The 18,045-nt window shown below is 57.4% G+C and overlaps 3 protein-coding genes across 8 annotated transcripts; 1 reads left to right on the forward strand and 2 right to left on the reverse strand.

Moving 5' to 3' along the window:
* Positions 1 to 633: 633 nt before the first annotated feature.
* Positions 634 to 8,546, reverse strand: Mta2 (metastasis associated 1 family member 2). Its single transcript, XM_003467926.5, has 18 exons — positions 8,194 to 8,546; positions 7,932 to 7,999; positions 7,518 to 7,611; positions 5,360 to 5,477; positions 5,205 to 5,268; positions 4,944 to 5,061; positions 4,521 to 4,623; positions 4,279 to 4,378; positions 3,955 to 4,143; positions 3,799 to 3,873; positions 3,658 to 3,716; positions 3,169 to 3,266; positions 2,948 to 3,087; positions 2,499 to 2,727; positions 2,296 to 2,385; positions 1,709 to 1,827; positions 1,463 to 1,611; positions 634 to 1,372 (listed from the first exon to the last, which is right to left on the reverse strand). The coding sequence occupies exons 1-18, from the start codon at positions 8,219 to 8,221 to the stop codon at positions 1,207 to 1,209; spliced, it is 2,007 nt and encodes a 668-aa protein (XP_003467974.1). The 5' UTR covers positions 8,222 to 8,546; the 3' UTR covers positions 634 to 1,206.
* Positions 8,547 to 8,694: 148 nt separating this feature from the next.
* Positions 8,695 to 15,918, reverse strand: Eml3 (EMAP like 3). 5 transcript variants are annotated; one of them, XM_063228258.1, is made up of 22 exons: positions 15,761 to 15,918; positions 15,385 to 15,532; positions 15,035 to 15,289; positions 14,838 to 14,948; positions 13,829 to 13,896; positions 13,620 to 13,740; positions 13,306 to 13,476; positions 13,115 to 13,184; positions 12,940 to 13,050; positions 12,730 to 12,825; positions 12,363 to 12,518; positions 12,122 to 12,263; positions 11,649 to 11,800; positions 11,450 to 11,575; positions 11,252 to 11,383; positions 10,997 to 11,064; positions 10,262 to 10,350; positions 10,096 to 10,193; positions 9,668 to 9,755; positions 9,325 to 9,423; positions 9,119 to 9,249; positions 8,695 to 9,015 (listed from the first exon to the last, which is right to left on the reverse strand). In XM_063228258.1, the coding sequence occupies exons 1-22, from the start codon at positions 15,780 to 15,782 to the stop codon at positions 8,827 to 8,829; spliced, it is 2,643 nt and encodes an 880-aa protein (XP_063084328.1). In that variant the 5' UTR covers positions 15,783 to 15,918; the 3' UTR covers positions 8,695 to 8,826. The 5 variants fall into 5 exon arrangements, 4 of the variants coding, with proteins under 4 accessions (XP_063084328.1, XP_005002928.1, XP_063084329.1 ...); XM_005002871.4 differs by having other exon boundaries at positions 13,620 to 13,743; XR_216263.4 differs by lacking the exon at positions 8,695 to 9,015 and having other exon boundaries at positions 10,096 to 10,141; positions 13,620 to 13,743.
* Positions 15,919 to 16,142: 224 nt separating this feature from the next.
* On the forward strand, positions 16,143 to 18,020 carry Rom1 (retinal outer segment membrane protein 1). Of its 2 annotated transcripts, XM_063228262.1 has the most exons (4): positions 16,143 to 16,733; positions 16,854 to 17,008; positions 17,291 to 17,537; positions 17,615 to 18,020. In XM_063228262.1, exons 1-4 carry the CDS (start codon positions 16,419 to 16,421, stop codon positions 17,831 to 17,833), a joined length of 936 nt encoding a protein of 311 aa, XP_063084332.1. In that variant the 5' UTR covers positions 16,143 to 16,418; the 3' UTR covers positions 17,834 to 18,020. The 2 variants fall into 2 exon arrangements, with proteins under 2 accessions (XP_063084332.1, XP_063084331.1); XM_063228261.1 differs by having other exon boundaries at positions 16,287 to 17,008.
* Positions 18,021 to 18,045: the final 25 nt, after the last annotated feature.

Here is an 18,045-nt window from a genome sequence, read left to right on the forward strand (position 1 = left end):
CAGCTGCCGCGGCTTGCGGCCCAGCGCTGAGGCTGATTGTGTACAGCAGCAGGAGCCCAAGGAGCGGACAGGCTGGGCTTCTCCCAGAGGGCACACACAGGCAGGAGAGGTCCTGCAGGACCTGAGATGCATACCTTTGGGGTATGACATCAGTACTCCACTGCCAGCATTCGGGCCCTGGGAGACAGAGGCCAGCAGGCAGCTATCTAGACAACCCACCCCCTGCACTGCGTGAGTCCCTCCGGGCCCAAATGACGCTTGGGGCCCACCATCCTAGTTGGAGGCAGCTTGGGTCTCAAGGCAGTGGAGCCCAGCAGCGGCACATCCCTGGAATCCACTACTCTGGGAGCTGAGGCCGGACAAGCTTGTGCCCAATCTGGGCAACTTAGTAAAACCATGTCTCCAAAACAGCTGGAACTCATTGAGTGTGAAAGCCTTGGCTTTAATCCCAGTAAAAAAAAAAAAGAAAAAAAGGTAGGTAGTGGGGACAGGGAGCAGGCCACTCTGTCACACCTCTTGCAATACTACTCCCCATGTGTACTTTTGTCTACTCTGTCCTTTATTATCCTTGTCAAAGACATCCCAACACATACCCCACACCTACTCAGGGCAGAGAACAGCTGAGCCAGGAGGGACTGAAGAAAACAGCTTTTTATTTGTTACTATAAGAACCAATTACAGAATCCAAGGTTTAAAAAAACCGACAAAAGATCTTTATTTCTGAGAATTGGCATACAAAAGGCGGTAGGGGGAGGGGAGAAAAGAAAGAGCACGCATGGGCTGGGACTGATGCCAGCTCAGGGGCCTCAAATACCAATTAGCAAAGTCCGGACACCGGACAGGAAAAGAAACCCCCCAATTAGGAAAAACAGAAGAGACATGGCAGTACATGCCCCCCACCCCCAGCCAGGTGCCATCACCTGAGAGTTGTCACTCTTTCTGTCCCCTGTCCCCTTTCACAAAGGGAGGTAAAATTTTTAAAAAATTAAAAAACCCTCCCCCTGAAACTGTCCAAGACAAGTGTGGAAGGAACCTTCCAGGGCAGGCCAGATGTCCCCAAGTGCAAGCTCCACAGGCTGCCCAGCCACAAGGAGAAGCAAGAAGGCCCAGTTCCCAGATGGTAAGGCCAAGGGCACCAAGCCCCATGGTCCTGCACACTCCAGAGAAACGAGGTTTAAGTCCTGGGCTCCACCCTGGCTTCCTGGCTCAGTCCTCCAGGACAATGGGCTCACTGGTGCTGGCAGGCCTTGAGGGTACAGGCAGAGGGGCAGGGGGTCGCACCGACATCAGTGCTGGTTTCACTTTGAGAGGCAAGTTGGGCCTCCGGGCTGCCCGCCGCATCTCCAGGTGCGTGAGAGCCTTCCGCAAGGCCCTGCAGGGAAAGCAAGAAAAACAGAAGAGGTGCAGGAAGCCCTGACACTCCAGAGCAGGTCAGCCAGGACCAGAATCATGGACACCTTACCTGGTATCCTTCGTGGCCACAAACACCACAGGATTGGGAGCATCTGCGGGATTCAGTTTCTGACGTTTAGCTGCTGGCTGTGAGCCTGAGCGGATCCCTGAGGTCAGAGGCCTTCCATTGGCAGAGAAAGGGACCCCTGCCCCTGCCATCTGCAAAAAGACAAGACAACACAATGAGGAAGGAGCCAGACTCTAGTCGAAATAATAAAAGCCCACCCAGACCAGCCTCCTCCATCAACCAGCTCACCGTCTCATAGGCCCGCTTCACCATTATGCCTCCCAGACCCCGGTTCTGGGTCAGCTGGTTTCTGTTGATTGGGGTCTTCGTGCCCCGAGGTGTTTTTGGTTTCAGAGGTGCCTGAGCCACTGTCAGGAGAAAAATAAAAGTTTTCACACCTCTACCCTACACTGCCCCTTTGTTGGTTCCATCTCTTTTCCCTCAGCTAACAGTTTACCTTAAACCCTCAAATGTATGGGGAAAGGGCTTGGAAGCAATTACCAAGGTTCGAAATCTTACATGCATGACAATACCCAACCAGGCAAGAGCCCAGAGAAAAAAACTATTGGGCTGAAGATGTAGTTCAGTAGTAGAGCACTTGCTAGGATTCGAAAGGCCCTGGGTTCAACAGCTGGGCATGGTGGTCCATGCCTGTATTCCTAACACTCGGGAGGCTAAGGTACAAGGGTTGCTACACAATGAGAAAGAAAAAGAAAATGACCACCACAAATGCAGTTTATCAGACTGAAATCTCATCAGACTCAGGAAAAAGGAATGTTCGTGATAACACGGAACTGGAAGCCTGACACCACCCAAACTGGCTGCCCATTCTGTACCCAGGTCCTTGACAATTGTTGCCAGGGGCAGCCGCACCAGAGGGTGAATCTTCAGTGGTGTCTTGGCAGCCTTTGGAAGGCGGATGGAGCCTGGAGAAAAGAAAGCACGCTTCTAAGGGGCTGTACCAGCCAAGTTTCCTAAGTACCAGGCTGGGTCCCATTTCCCACAGTTCCTGCAGCCCCCACCCACACTGCGTCCTTACACTCTGCCTTAATGGCATTGGCATTGATGGGGGCGTAAGGCCGCCGGGCCGCCCTCCTTGGCTGTAGCAGGTCCCTGCACATCCGCCGGGCAAGCCGGGTCAGCTTTGTGGTCTGCAGCAGAAATGTCTGCCTGTTCTTGGCCAACAGCTTGGCACGGTTGGCGCTGGTCGTATAGGGAGAGAGACTTTGGGCTTCAGGTCTAGACAAATGACCCCTTGAGTGTGGCTCCTGAGGAAGGACACAGAGGATGGAGACTGCAGTGGCACTAAGGTTCCCTTCTTTTCTCCCATTCCTTTCAGGGGACAACTTATTTCTGCCTGGTGACCTTACTGGCCCATACCCTTCTTCTAGCCACCCTTCTTCTAGCCACCCTCCGCCTGCCTGAAGCCGGTACTCTGCTCTAGTGGGCACTCAAGTCAGCTCATGTTTTCCCTGCTCTGATCCTTACTGTGGAGCCCCGAGCAGCCCCCTCAAGCTGGGTTGGGGTCTTCAGTCCCCCATACTTCTTCCAGTAGATCCAACAGGAAGCACAGAGGCGACACTGCATGTTGGGTGGGCCCCAAGCGTACCACTGGGCAGACTGCGTCGCTATGGGAACATAGGTCTGTCAGTGAGGAACCTGCTCCAGAGACCCTACTGCCCAGTCCCATGTCTTGCCCTGCAACTCACTGTGGCAGCTTTCACAGGTCAAGCCCTTCTGGAATCCAGCTCCATTCATGCCAGGTTTTGAGCCCACAGAAATGATCTGGTTAGGGTTTGGCTTAGTGCTAACAAAAAAAGTAAATGAAAGAAACTAGTCAAGAACTTTTTTTGTTTTCTAATTCTCTTAAGAGAGAGTCTCATTATGTAGTCAAGCTGGCCTTGAATTCAATGGGCAGCCCAGGTTGGCATCAAACTCACAGCAATCCTGCCTCAGCCCCCAAGTGTCAGGATTACAGATGCCCCCAGTCAGCTGGGGAAAAGAACTCATTTCTCATTTTTCTCTCCCAGCCATGGGGCCTGAACAGGGGTATCATGTGTGCCAGTCATGAATTTACCACTCAGCTGAACCCACCTCCACCACTTCACTCTGCTCCCCACCACCCTGCATCACTGAGGAGGGCAGAAACTGAAGGAAAAGAAGGGAGACATGCCTGTCTCCCCTGTGCAAATACTCACTAGGTGGGGATGTAGACTTGCTTCAGTTTGCTGTCTGCTTCAGCAGCCTTCAATCTCTTCTGCAAGAAGAAAGAGGAGAAGAGGTCAGTGACTCCACACACAACTCAGACAGCCCTGGTCCAGCCATGCAGCCCTCCGCACCTGCTGAATGTAGCGGTCTGTGGTCTTCCACATGTAGTAGAACTGGACTATGCTTGCAAGTGACTTCCAGGGCAACTGAGCAGGACAGAAGGCAGAAGAATGAGGTGGTACCTGACCCTGGTCTCTGCTGCCTCCCCTCCTACCCCGTACACTTACAAAGTCCTGACGGATGTCATTAAAATCCTTCCCATACTTCTCCAGGGCCTCCTCAAACAGCATGGCCTCAGAAGCAGACCACTCCTCCATCTCATCTCGACACAGCACCGGGCCCCCCTGGGGCACCAGGGTGGACATGGCTTTGGCCAGGTCATAGCCATTTCTCTGCAGCGTATCCATGGCATGAAACTAGAGAAAAGGAGGCAGCTGAGGACCTGGAGCCTGGGCACTGCCAGCCTGCTACCCTTTGAACACTCATGTACGCTGGGGACATGCATCTCTCTATGCCAAGCCCTGCAACCAGCTCTCCCAGAGGCTGCTCACCAGGGTGATGTCTCGGGAGGCAGCGGCTGCACTCATGTGCAGGCTAGGCTGCCGGATGGAGCTGCTGCAATCCAGGGCTCTTGCAAAGGTCCCCACAGCTCTGCAGGGGAAATAAGTCATGAAAGGAAAGCAAGCAGGAGCAGATTAAGGAGAAACAGCGCCACCTGCCAACATCTAGAGCGAATAGAACTCAGAGCCTTGCCCACAGCTCCCCAGCCCTCTTCCTAGCCACCGGCTCTCACCGGGCCACCACGAGGAACTGGTCAATCTGCCGGTCCGTGAGGGGGTTGTCAGGGTCCCAGACCTTCATCTCCATCTTCTGCTGATTCCGATTGTCTAGTTCTCCTGAGGAGTGAGAAACAGCATCACCAGAAAAAAGAAAGACAAGTGGTATTCAGTTTTCACACTGTCATTCTACCTTCCTCTCTATATACAATCAATCGGCTGTTTCAACTTTCAATAGCTTCCCAGCTATGCCTTGTCACCCTGACAGGGTTCTGAGGTCCCATCCCAGCAGGACACAGCACGGAAACACACAGATTTCCCTGAAGGATAAACATGTCAGCTACACTGACCGTGCCCTTAGTAGCTGACCATGTCAGCTACTGAGAGTGCCCTAGGAATTAGGTAACTGGGCAACCCACACAATCTGCTCTGGTGCTTACCCTCTGCCAGGCGATCAGGAATCTCAGCTTGGTATTTGCAACCAACTCTGATCTCCCCTTGGTCAGCTAACAGTGTCTTCTGCACCGGGTCAAACACCAGCGAGTAAAAAAAACAATCCTGGCAGGGGAAGAGACAAGGTGAGCGATGTGGCATGCATGGGATGCGCAGGCACTGGGCTACCTTTAGGGGTCCTAAGGCCGGACTCTACCAACACAACCTTCTTGCTACCCTACTGTCCTCCTGCAACACCTCCTCCTTACCTCCTTTTCCAGATACTGGCTCAAGATATCTGTCTCATTCAGGAGGGTCACACTGCACTTCCCTCTGCAGAAGACAGAAAAACAGGTGAGCTTGCCCCCTCACCTTCCCAGTGCACAGCTATCCACCAGGCGTCCAGGCCCAAAGAGTCCCCTACCTTATGTGGGTAGCTGGTAATGACTCAAACTGACGGGACAGGAAAAGCTCCCGATGCTTCAGCTGATGCCTCTGCTGCTCTGACACCCCTGGCTGCTTTGATTCCTCCTCGAACTCCCCTAAGATGAAAAGGAAGAAACCGGGGCTGGGAATTTAGCTCAGCGGCATAAGTGCCTGCCTTGTAAGCAGGCAGTCGTGAGTTCGATCCCTGGTACCGATAAAAATGAAAAAGACAAAAAAAAAAAAAAAAAGAAAAGGAAGAAACCAAGTCAGAAGCTAACTGGGACTAAAAGGCAGTCTGCAGCAGGTTGTGACAATACACATCTATAAACCCAGCACTCACCTGAGGTGAGAGGACTGCCAAGTTCAAGACCAGCCTGAGTGAAAACCTGTCTTCCCCACTCTAACTCCCTCCCTAAAAAGGTACCTTTTTCAATGCTAGGGATTAAATTTAGCAGCTTAGCACTGACCTACATCCCCAGCCATTTTTTCATTAAGACAGGATCTTCCAAGCTTGCTAACTTGCTGGCTGAGCTGAAACTTGCTATTCTCCTGCCTCAGCCGCTCCTCTTCTCCCTAATGCTCAGGAAACAGCTATGAGTACCCAAAGAACCCTAGAAATACACCCCAGGCCCAAGTGTACAAATACGACTACAAAAGACCCAGCAGCCTAAGCACACTTGGCTCTTACTGAACCAGCCCGAGGTCGTGTAAGCCAGCAAGATGAAAGGTCACACAAGGTTATGTTTACTAGTTCTTTTTAGATTTCAGAAGACTCTTTGCTCAGAAGCATCACATGTAACCCTAACTACCTCTTCCCTTACTACTTGGCTAATAATAGTTTGTGGGGTTTTCAAGGACAGTACAGCTCAACCCAAGTGCCAACATCTTCCTGCCCAAGAGCCGTTCACCTTAAAACCCTGGAGCAAAGGGTTAACCTGGCTGAGGGCCAACCTCCGTGTGGGGAGAGCCTCAGCCCAGGTTCACTTGAGCATTGTTCCAACCTCAGGGAACAGAGAGGGGGTGAGGAGGCTCCACCCAAGCCTGGTGGAGCTTGCAAGCTGCAGGAAACCCTATGCTAGAGTAGGGGACCACACCCCCCACATCCCCTCTGATTGGTCAAGGCTAAGGTCAGCCCCTGCCAGATGGGGCTGAAAACCCCAAAAGGCCAGGGCTCCATCTGGGTAAGTCTACTTCATTAACCCCTTCCTGACAAAACCAGCCTGAAAAAAATGTGAAAGGAGACCAATAAAGGATAAAAGCTAGTTAAAACTAAAGGAAAATTTTTTTAAAAATGATTAAAGCCAAAAAGGATAAAAACAGCCAGGCATGACAGCAAGTCTGTAATCCCAGTACTCAGAAGATGCTAAAGCAGGAGAATCATTATGAGTTCCAAGCCAGCCTGAGCTACAGTGAGTTCAAGACCAGACTAAATTACATAGGAAGACCCTGTCTCAAAAAAAGAAAAAGAATAAGGAAAAAAAAAGAGAAAATTCAAATAAGGTGGAAAAAAATAATACAAAATAGAGTGGAAAGGGAAATAGAGATAAATAAGAAAAAAATGCAAGAAAATTTTCGGGTCACCTTTCGATTTCCAAGGTTCTTTCCAATGTATACATGCCTCCAACACAAAATAATCCTGCTCCCCCAAAGTGCAGTCTCCCCAGCACAACCTTTCTCTCCAGCCTGACCTTCTCACTGCCCTGTCCTAATCCACCCAAAACTTTCCAACCAAGTATTCTGCTTCATCCTCATCCCCTAAATGCCCTCCCTAAATCCATATTTTCCAGGTGAGCGTAGTGGCACATGCCTGTAATCCTAGCACCCAAGAGGCTCAGGTAGCCGGATCCCCGAAAGTTCAAGGACGGTCTGGGGTACAAATCAAACTTTGTCTCAAAAAAAAAAATAAGTAAACCCATTCTTTCTGTCTCTCTCTCTCTCATACACACACACACACACACACACACACACACACACACACCACAGAAACTGGCTCTATCATCAACTCACCACTCAGCTTCCAACCCCAACATGTGATAACAGGCCACCATCCCCAGACTCACCTCTCTGCGCTGGGCAACTCTATCAGGGCAACACCTGCAGGAACAGGCCCAGGCTCAGACCGTGGGCATGGGGAGAACAGGGACGAAGATACTCACTGGCATTGCTATCAGCCAGGCTGTTGAGACTGCTCGAAATGTCCCTTCTCCGGAAAAGGCAGACCACCTTTGCTTCTACGTTTCCATTTGCAGTCTAAGAGAGACAAACGTGGCAGAGAATGCAGGTCATTCGTAAATGGAAATACACAGAGCCTAACAACAGTCAATGCGCATCTAAGCAGCAAAGCGCAGGAAACTACTGGTGGAAGCCCAAGGCTCCAGGACAGACTTCCAAACCCCTTTCCTCTGCCCCAGGACACAGACAGTAAAGTTTCCACTGAGCTCGCTGACTGCTCTCCAAGACGCGGGGAATGAATGGCTATGAACGGGGGTGGCAAACAGGGCCCTAGCCGTCAGCCGAGCAAACACCACACGAAAGGCGCGCGCCCTGCGGATCGGGGACCCGCCGCCCACCTTGTTGAGCTCCTCGATCCGCCGCACCAAGTACGGGTTGCTGGAAGAGTTCTCGAAGTAAACGTAATCTGCGGTGAGAGGCGGGAGTCATGGCTGGGTGCGAGCCCAGGAAGTGCAGGATAGCCCGCGCCATCTCAGACCCAGACCGGCACCCGGGGCAGCCTCAGGAGACCAAGACGCGACCCCCGAACCGAGCCCACCCGCGCCCCGATTCCGGTTCCGGTCTCGCGCCCGGCCCACGCGGCCCTCGGCCCACACTCACCCCCCACCCGGTACATGTTGGCCGCCATGGCTGCCGCCACACAAAGGGCTCCGGGTCCGGGGCTACACTCGCGGTCTCCACGTCTCAGCCGTAGCGGCTCATCCCGGCCAGCGGCGCCGCTGACCTCCCGCCCGTTGCCTCGGCTCCTTCCGGGACGCGCGCGCTCGGGACCGCCCGCGCGCCCGCGCACGCCGCGACGTGAGCCTGCGCCGGGACCGCGGGGAAGCGCCAGCCGCCTCGGGCTCAGCGTCTTCTGGACGCCCGGCCGGCCGGAGAACAAGGCCCGCCGCTCGGCTCAGCTCGGCCGCTTCCGGAGCGGGCTCGGCCTCTTCCGGCCGTTTCCGCCGCAGCCCGGCCCCTCCCCGGAGCGGACTCGGCTTCTTCCGGTTGTTTCCGCCGCGGCTTGGCACCTGGCGGAGGGCAGAGCCCGCCCTATCCTCTGCCCCTACTGCACCCCCTTGCCCTCGTCCCCCAGTCGCACCCCACGAAGGCACCGGGAGACGACGTTTATCTGTTTATTGCCCTCAGCAGGCAGCGGGTTGGGCCGGGCTGGTACGGCCTGGTGAGCAGGGTCTCAGTGTGGGGGCTCCTGGGGGCGCCGGGAATGTCAAGGTGGGGAGCTGGGCTTCCAGGTCACACGTCCAGGGAAGAGGCTGGGGACAGGGAGGGCGTCCGCGACGGTGTGGTGGGCCCAGTGCCCAGCACGCGCCACTGGAAGATGCTGGCGTCCTTCCCTCCCAGAGAGATGAGGTACGCGTCGTCGTGAGTGAAGCGGACGCTTGTCACATGGCTGCCGTGGCCCGCGAACACGCGGCTAGGCGCCTGCGCCAAAGGAAGTCATTGAGGCCCAGGAACCGGCTGGGCCGTGGGGCCTGCCCAGTCCTGCCCAGTCCCGTCTGCTCCTGACCCCCAGCCCGGGGCTGACCTTGGCACGCGCGCATGGGTACTGAAACAGGTGCACCTTGCAGAAGTCGTCAGCCACGGCCACCACGCGCTCATGGTGGGAGCGACACAGAGAGTTGATGTCTGTCCCGTCTGAGCCATCCGGCCACACTCCTGGTAGTTGAGAGTCAGTACAGCCCGGGCCCCCACAGCCTGCCCTCGACCACCTGCACCAGCCTGCCTGCTTACCGTACACATGAAAGCCCAGCACACAGGTGTAGGTCGCCCACTCGCGGTCTCGGCTCTCATAGCGATTCCTCAGCAGCTTACAGCCCCCAGCCACGTCCCCTGAGTATAGGGCCGGCCCCCCGAGTGTCCCTGAGTTCTCGGACCTAACCTCTCAAGAGGGCCCTGCAACATGCCCAGCTGACAGCAAGCTCCAGGTGTTGCTTAGTGTGGCCCCCAAGAGAGCGTCTCCCCAGTGCCACTGCTGCCCCTATGCCCACCCAACTATCTGGAGCCCCCAGTCTCCTCTTTCATACTTAGACCAGAAGCCCCTGAGCAGAGCCCAGCCCTCTCCCCTACCACTCACAGTAAAGAATCTCATAATCTCCAGAGTTGGACATGATGAAGTTGCCATCTTTGGACCAGTCAAGGTGAGTGATGAAGCTGGAGTGACCCTGGGGACAAGAGTCAAGGGTTTAAAAATGGAGGGGAGGTTGGGGATACAGCCCAGTGGCACAGCAGCACAGCAACCACCTGCTAAGCACAAGGTTGTGAGTTAGATCCCCAGTACCAAAAAAATTCAGGGGACCCACAGATAGGACTGGGAGGGGAAGTGAAGAGACAAGGTGAACTTTGTCTACTGCAGATGTGGGCTAACAAAGGTTGAGAGATTATTTTAAGTGTGTTCAAATAAAAAAAGCTTCAAAACGCAGCCACTGTTTCCCATCTGTTCCCAGTGCATCAGGCTGAAAGTGCCCACCGCTCCCAGGCTTGGCCCCAACCTGGCCCCCTCACCACACAGCGGCCGAAGCGGCTGGACTTGGCCCCGTCACTGGAAACACTGTAGATGTAGATTGTGTTGTCATGGGAGCCGATGGCCAGGTACAGGCCGTCTGCAGAGACAGTCACTCAGATCGGGAAGGGCCAGGGGGACTTGAGGCAGGGTGGGGGCGGCGCCCACCTGGACTATACCGGACGACTGAAAGCTGCTCATTGCCATCGGTGACGTCAGATACAATCTCCCTGGTCTCTGTGTCCAGAACCAACCACCTAGCCGGGAGAGGAGGCCACAGACTAACAAAATGTGTACCAACCCATGCAGGAAAGTGGAAAGGGCAAATGAGAGAGCCTCAGGCTGGGAGGCCTCCACTCTGGGAGGCCTTGGCAGGAGGCAGCAAATTCCAATCCAGCCTGGGGCAACATAGCGAATTAGCAAGACCCTGTCTCAAAATTTAAAAAGAGGGCCAGGACTTGGTGTGGTGGTCCATACCTGTAACCTCTGCATTTGGGAGGCTGAAGTGGTAGGATCATTACAAGTTTGAGACCACCTTAAACTACAGTGAGTTCAATACTAGCCCGAACTACATAGTGAGATCCTGTCTCAAACAACAAATAGATATTAAACACCTGGACCAGAGAAATAGCCCAATGCCACACTCGGACTCACTCCCCAGCACTGCAAATGAGGCAAAAAACTCAGGTTGTCAGGCAAAGGTGCGGTCACCACATTCTTAGGCTGGGAAAGGAGCACATCAGAGAGGCTTCTGGCTTCAGAAGCCTCCAGGAAGGAGGCGGGACCCACAGAGGCCTGTGCCAGTGCTCAGCTGAGCAGCGTAGGCTCCTCCTACACAGGCTCACAAGGGTGAGCAGCACCCCACAGCTGGCTTGTGTCCCCCCAGCGTCCCTGAGCCCTCACCTGCCAGTGTTCAGTCCCACAGCCACGACCGACCCACTCGGGTGGAAGTCAGCACAGAGACCCGTCTCCTGGCGGGGGGGGGATGGGTTAGAAGGTCAAGGTGCCTACCAAGAACCGAGATCTCTCCTGTCCATAGAGCCTCCTCCCTGATGGGTCCTGAGAGCCTAAACAGCTCCTTTGGGAAGTCTCCACAGGTGGGCAGGCAGGCAGCCAAGGCAGCACAGCCTGGGCAGCAGCCACAAACCCTGACTCTACCTTGAGGTCGAGGCTCCAGGCCAGTGCATGTCCCTCCCCGTCCCACAGGCAGAGCTGCCGGTCGTGGCCACAGGTGAGGAAGCAGTTCTGGGCAGGGTGGGTGCAGAGTCCCCAGAGCTCGTCAGTGTGGCCCTGCAGTGGAGCAGTGAGCCGGTTACCACCACCCTTGCCGGCGCCCTGCCCTCACCCACCACTGACCTGGATGACAGGAGAGAAGCCCTGGGCCAGGTCTCCTCTCAGCAGCGCGTTCCTTGTGGTCCCCACCAGCAGCTCGGAGCCTGGCCCCTCGGCGATGGCCCGCACAGCACCAAAGTGCTCTGGAATCTGCACGCAGAAACAGAAGTCTGGGGCCAGCTTGCAGCCACTCCAACCCTCCTGGGTGCAGACCTGCCCTCACCTCTGCCTCCTGGAGGGCCACCAACCCTGGCCCCCACTGCACCAGCCGGCGGTCCCGGCCACCACCACTCAGCACCGTTCCATCCCGTCGGAGACACAGAGCGAAGATAGAACCTTCGTGAGCGTGGGCTTGGGCCACAATCCCATAGGTCTCTGTGGACAAAGCCCTAGGAACCATGATCTTGAGGCACATGGGAATGGTATCATAATAGCAGTAAATACATGGCACCTGCTAGGTACCATCCCTCATCCTCTCACCTTCCGTGGCCATGGGTCTTCCCATTTTACAGATGGGAAAGCCAAAGGTCAGAGAGGCAAAGGTGCTTCCTGAAGGCCAGGTGACCCAGCCCTCCTCCCTCAGCCCCTTCTAGCTCAGAGCCCCAAAACTACCAACTCCAAGGTGGAAAGGGGACCCTCCACTTGTGCCCACAGACCCTCCAGGAGCAGCTGTCCCAGCCAGTAGGGGCCACACACCTTTGGCCCCACCCCTGCCTGGCGTCTTGGAATCAGACAGGCTCCGGCCCCAGGTGAGGATGTTCCCCTCTGAGTCCCCAGTGAGGATGTCCCCGTCCGGCAGAAAGACAAAGCAGGGGATGAACTTGGGCTTCTTGTATTTCTGGGAGTGGGGAAGAGATCAGAGTTAGGGGAAATGCTGAGGAGTCCCAGGACATCTGGGGGTGGCAGGCCCACCAAACCTGGACCTTCCTCGCCTTACCCCAAAGACACCCTGCTTCCGTGCCAGAGCACTATTCCCAGAAGCCCCTGTCCCGCCGTTCCAGTTCCAGAAGTGGACATGGGATTTCCCACTGGTGACAATGCAGCTGCTGTCACGAGGGCTGAAGCCGACAGCCAGGACCGAATCATTTGTGCTCTGGAAAGGGAAGACAGGATGGAGCCACCCCAGCCCTAAGTACCCATGGTCCCTCCAAGCTCCACAGGTGTCCTAACAGTGGCTGTGCCCTGGGCCCCCAACACAGGAAGAACTGCAGTCCCCTCTTCATAGATGCAGGGAGTGAGATGGAGAAGGAGGGGCCTGCTGGGTCCCAGCCAAGAAGGCTGTCAGGAACAGCCAATATCCCCACCTTGATCTCTGCCAGCTTAGTCCCCCGGCCACAATCCCACACGGACAGCATGTGCTCGTTGGAGTCGTCCACCACACAGAGAAAGGCGCCCTGGTCCTAGGGATGCAGAGAGAGCCAGATGAGCACTCCAGGTGCAGGCATCCATAGGCATCAGGCACGGTGCGGCTGACTGGCATGGTGGAAGTGGCCTGGAGCCCTGGGCCAGCTCACCGCTACGGAAAAGGCCAGGGCGCCTACGCCACGTTCAAAGGCACCCAGTCCGATCTCCTGCAGCTTCAGCAGTGTCTCTGAGTCCCAGATGTGGACCACCGGCTGCAGGGGCTGCGGAGGAGGAGGAGTGGGTCAAAGTGGAGGACAGGAGCAGGCCCCACCTGTCTGGCCTTACCTTGCCATCCTTGTCCACACCAGCCGTCTGTCCTGAAGCCACCCGGATGCCATCAGGGTGGACTGCGAGGCTAGGCAGGAGAGGATGCTCTAGGGAGAGTTGGTCTCCCCCAAGACCTGAGTCACCTCCCTCCAGCCCTGCTGCCCACCAGCCCCTCTTCCTGCCGGGCCCATCCTGTGCCAGGCCCTCACCATCGAACGCAGTCTGTGTGCCCCCGATAATGTCTCTGGCCACCATCTCCAGGTCCTCCAGGACCTCCCCCAGGCCGGTATAGCACCACCACACAGGCAATGAAGTAGACCACCTCCCCGGAGCGCAGTACAAACAGGTTGGAGCGGGAGTCCCGGCCCCGGTACCCGTAACTGGGCAGGGGTCAAGTCAAGGAAAGGGCCCAAGAGGCATACAGGGCAGATGGGAAGACTGTGGCTTGTGAGGGTGTGGGTGAGGATGCAGGGCTTCTATTCCCTCATGCCCAGGAGGAAGTTGGGGAACCCAGGAAGGATACACCCAGTCCAGGCTGAGGGTCTCGGGGGGCAAACCACTGGGCAGCTCCTCAAGACTTCGGATGCCAGAGGGGATGTACATGGTGATTGGGCGGCCACGGAGGAACATCTTCACCGAGATGCCTTCTGTGAAAGAAGGGGGTGTCACCACCCCTTCATTGAGAAAAAGTCCTGGGCCCAAGTGCACCCTTGCCTCATCTCCTACACATACCCAAATTGTAGTTGCTCCTCCGAGACCCAGGGCCTCCAGGGCTGGAGAGGGGATCTTTGCCCCCACGGCTGTAAGGGAGAGAAGTGTAAGGACTGAGGACACCAAAAAGGAAGTTCCTCCAGAAACCAGTGACTTAAGGAGACCCTGTCTCAAAAAAAAGTTAAAAGGGCTTAGGATGCAGCTCTGTGCAAAAGCCTACGGGTCAGTCCCACAGACTACCACAAACTTTTTTTGGGGGGTACCACGGATCGAACTCACCTCACGCTTGCTGGGCACATGCTTATGCCACTGAGCTAAATGTGGTGGCCCTGACTACCACAACTTTAAAAATGTATTTCCAGGGGTGGGGATTTAACTCAGCGGCGTAAGCACCTGCCTTGCAAGTGCGCAGTCGTGAGTTCGATCCCTGGTACCAATAAAAAAAAACTAATAATAATAAAAATAAATAAATAAAAAATGTATTTCCAAAGGGCTGGAGTGTAGCTCAATGAAAGCCCTGGGTTCAGGCCCAGTAGCACAAAAACAGCAGGAGTTAGACCAGACCACACAGGCATCAGAGGCAGTGCCGGCACCAGTGCCCTTCCGGCCTCTGTCTTCACCTTCCCAGATACCCGGGCAGCCCTGTCCCTCTGGGGAGAGGAAAGAGACAGCTGAACTCCAAGGATCACTGCCATCGGGGGATGTGGTAGCATTGTCTCTTCAGCAGAAGAGACAGGGCAGGATGCACACCCTGGAGCCCTGAGGCAGAGTCCTGCCTCCTGGTGTCCCTCTGCCCCAAACAGTGAGTGCACAGGGACTTTTTTTTTTTTTTCTCCATGGGACACTGTAGTGATTAGAGACTTAATAGTTTGGGGATGGTCACCTACCAGATCATGAAAGCTTCAGGAAGAGCCTTGAGGGCTCCAGGAAGGCAGCTGTGAACCCTAGAGGTCCCAGGGCTGAGTGCTAGGGCCTGGCCCTTTTGGGCAACAAGATAGAGCCCCAGAGGGGAATGGGTGCTCCGGCCCACCTCTCTGTGCTCCCCAAGCGCAGCAGCAGGTTGGCGGAGGATGCAGCCTTTCGGGACAGTTTCTGCCGAGGCCGCTCAGAGGGAGAGGATGAGGACGAATTTCTCCGGGGCCTGGCAGGGTGGATGGACAGGAATTCAGGTGGCAGTCTGGTCCACAGGCACAGCCCGCCTGCATGCCAGCGACCCAGGTCACCTACGTGTCCACTCGTGCTGGGGGCTGCCCTGGCCTGAGCATCCCGGGGGGGCCCGGCGACCCAGCCCCGCTGCTGCCACTGCCGCCTTCAGAGAGAGCTCCACCAGGGACCTCGCTGCCCGTCCGGGGGCCAGGGGGTCCGTTGCTCAGGCCGAGAGGGCCATGGCCCGGCATAGAGTCTTCCTGTGGCTCGGTCTGGGTGCCTCGGCTCACTAGAGATGGGGTGCAGGGTGGCGGCAGGCCCGGGGGCGCTGCAGAGCTGTGGGGACACGAGGGGAGGAGGCGTGGCGGGCGCCTGTCCATCCCTGTCCCCTGTCCCCTTATTTTCTGACCCTGCCCCGCCTGTCCCCGTACCGGTCCCCGTCCCCGTCCCCATGCGGGGGTCGCATCCGCAGGAGGCGCAGAGCCTCAGCCAGCGCTGCCTTCACGAGCTCCATCTCCTCCTCCTGCGCTTGCAGCCGGCGGCTCAGCACCCGCAGAGCCTCAGGGGCGGCGCCCGCACCTGGGACGGGCGGGATGCGGGGCATGAGTGTGGTTGAGGAATGGGAACGGACGGGAGGGACGTGGCGCCCGAGGACACTCAGCCCGGATAGGGCGGACCTGAGGACGCACGACGGGACGGACAGAGCGCGCCACCGTTCGGGAGCGGTGGACCCGCGGAGTCCCACGGCCTCCGTGACAGCGGGAGGAGTCGGGGGATGGGGACAGGGGCAGCCGCTCTAGAACTCACCGGGCCCCGAGGCCCCGTCCATGTGGCCCGCGGTTCCGCGGTGGCGGCGTCTACACCGCCGCTGACTCGGCCTTGCCAGTCCCCATGCGGGCTTGTGGCGCCGTGGGCGGCGGGCTCCGGGCCGCGCGAAGTGTCGGACGCCGGCGCAGGAAGCGCGGGCGGAGCAGCCCCTCCCCGTCCGCTCAGGTCCCCGCCCCGCGGGTAGCGCGGGACCCCACTTCCGCGAGGCGGGGCAGGCTGTCCCCACAAAAAGGGGCGGGCCAGTCCCTAAGCAGATGGGAAATGTCCCATGGGGTTATCCAGCCTGTCCCCATGGAGGGGGGAGTGTCCCCATGGGGTTATCCAGCTGTCCCCAAGGAGGGGGAGTGACTCCGTGGGGGGTCCAACCTGTCCCCTGGTAGGGGGAGTGTCCCTGTAGGGTTGTCCTATGGTGGGGGAGTGTCCCCGTGGGGATCTGGGCTGTCCACATGGGGCAGGGAAAGGAAAGGACCCTCTGGTGAGTTGAGCCTGTCTCAACAGAGGGAGGGATGTGGGGAGTGCGCCCAGGGTATTGGGGTCAGAGCCGCATTAGCCTGCTGGAGCTGAGCTGCGCTGACTCAGCCCTATCTCCCAGTCCCTGACCACCCCTGTTACTGTCCTGTGCCATCTGCCTGTCCTGATGGCACCCATGCTGGCTCTGCCGCTGCCCCTCGGGCCCCGAGTGCGCCTGGCACAGGGACTCTGGTTGCTCTCTTGGCTGCTGGTGTTGGCGGGCAGCCTGGTACTGCTGGGCGCTGCTCACCTCCTGTCCCAGCTGCGCACCCTGGGCGCCTTCCTACCCCCGAGCTGCTACTTCCTGACGCTGCCTCGAGCTGCACTGCTGGCGGGTGCCACAGCGTTGGGAACAGGGCTGGGTGGTGCGGGTGCCAGCCAGGCCAGCCTGGACGCGGCACGCTACCCAGCCTGGCGTGCCATGCTGGGCCCACTGCTGCTGGTGGGTGCACTGGGCGGTGGGGGGCTGCTGGTGGTTGCCCTGGGGCTGGCCTTGGCACTGCCTGCAGGCCTGGACGCAGGGCTACAGGAGGGCCTGGGGTCCGCCTTATCCCACTACAAGGACACAGAGGTGCCCGGGCACTGCCACACTAAGTGGCTGATGGACGAGCTGCAGCTCAGGCACCAATGCTGCGGACGCCATGGCTACAAGGACTGGTTCGGGGTTCAGTGGGTCAGCAGTCGCTACCTGGACCCCAGCGACCAGGACGTGGCAGAGTGAGTGACTTCTGTCCCCCGCTGCTGCCTGAAGCCCCCTTTGCACTCAAATGGGCAGTGGTAAGCCCCCCACCCAAGGCTCAGCCACAGCCCCACCAGGATCTCTGCAACCCCAGGCTGGGGCAGATTTCCAGAGGGCTGTCCAACCTTCTCCACTGTGAGCCGGAGGTGGCCTGCAGATAGGTGAATTGGGCACACTCAGCACTTGGCTGCAGCCCACATCTTGCACAGCCTCCTTCCCTTCATGCTGCAGACACCTGACACCATCTATTGTTGCCACAGCCGCATCCAGAGCAACGTGGAAGGCCTCTACCTGACCGACAGTGTCCCCTTTTCTTGCTGCAACCCCCACTCGCCTAGGCCCTGCCTGCAGAGCCGCCTCTCGGACCCTTATGCCCACCCACTCTTTGATCCCCGGCAGCCTAATCTAAACCTCTGGCCCCAGGGGTGCCATGAGGTGCTACTGGACCATCTGCAGGGCCTGGCAGGCACCTTGGGCAGCGTACTGGCCATCACCTTCCTACTGCAGGTGAGGGGGACACCTGGCTGCTCCACCTCGTGGGCCCTAGCAGCAGGCCCTTCCCACATTTCCTCTCACTCCTGTAGGTGCTGGTGCTACTTGGCCTGCGGTACCTGCAGACAGCGCTGGAGGGACTTGGTGGGGTCATCGATGGGGACGGCGACACCCAGGGCTACCTCCTCCCCCGAGGGTTCAAAGATATGCTGAAGACAGCCTGGCAACATGCAGGGGGTACCCACAGGCCAGCACCTGCTGAGTCACCCACAAGAGAGGGCCCTGCCCAGGAGGACCTGCCAGAGGCCTAGGGGCCAGGGAGTTAGGGTCAGGAGCTACAGATGGAGAACTTGGCTCCTTGCCAGGAGGCCCCTGAATTGAGGAACTGTCCACAAGCCAGACAGAGAACAGGCACCCTCCTCTGCCTCTGTGAACAGCAGCAATAGAGGACCGGAGGCTGCTTCTACACAGACTCAGTAATAAAGCTCTGGGACAGAAGCCATGGCCACAGTGATGTCCCTTC

The sequence above is a fragment of the Cavia porcellus genome, unplaced genomic scaffold (assembly GCF_034190915.1).
Source record: "Cavia porcellus strain 051 isolate PalLab524CR breed Dunkin Hartley unplaced genomic scaffold, mCavPor4.1 scaffold_17, whole genome shotgun sequence".
NCBI classification, from domain to species: Eukaryota; Metazoa; Chordata; class Mammalia; order Rodentia; family Caviidae; genus Cavia; species Cavia porcellus.

Coding starts and splice junctions, on each gene's coding strand:
- Mta2 (XM_003467926.5), bottom strand. CDS start 8,221: ATGGCGGCCAACATGTACCGGGTGGGGG. Junction 4,624..4,943: donor TCCTGATCGCCTGGCAGAGG/GTAAGCACCAGA, acceptor CTCACTCCTCAG/GAGAACTAGACAATCGGAAT. Junction 4,379..4,520: donor CAGTTCCTCGTGGTGGCCCG/GTGAGAGCCGGT, acceptor TTTCCCCTGCAG/AGCTGTGGGGACCTTTGCAA.
- Eml3 (XM_005002871.4), bottom strand. CDS start 15,782: ATGGACGGGGCCTCGGGGCCCG. Junction 9,756..10,095: donor GCCGCTTCGGCCGCTGTGTG/GTGAGGGGGCCA, acceptor TCTTGTCCCCAG/GGTCACTCCAGCTTCATCAC. Junction 9,424..9,667: donor AGATTATGAGATTCTTTACT/GTGAGTGGTAGG, acceptor CCCTATACTCAG/GGGACGTGGCTGGGGGCTGT.
- Rom1 (XM_063228261.1), top strand. CDS start 16,419: ATGGCACCCATGCTGGCTCTGCCGCTGCCCCTCGGGCCCCGAGTGCGC. Junction 17,009..17,290: donor AGCGACCAGGACGTGGCAGA/GTGAGTGACTTC, acceptor TTGTTGCCACAG/CCGCATCCAGAGCAACGTGG. Junction 17,538..17,614: donor CCATCACCTTCCTACTGCAG/GTGAGGGGGACA, acceptor TCACTCCTGTAG/GTGCTGGTGCTACTTGGCCT.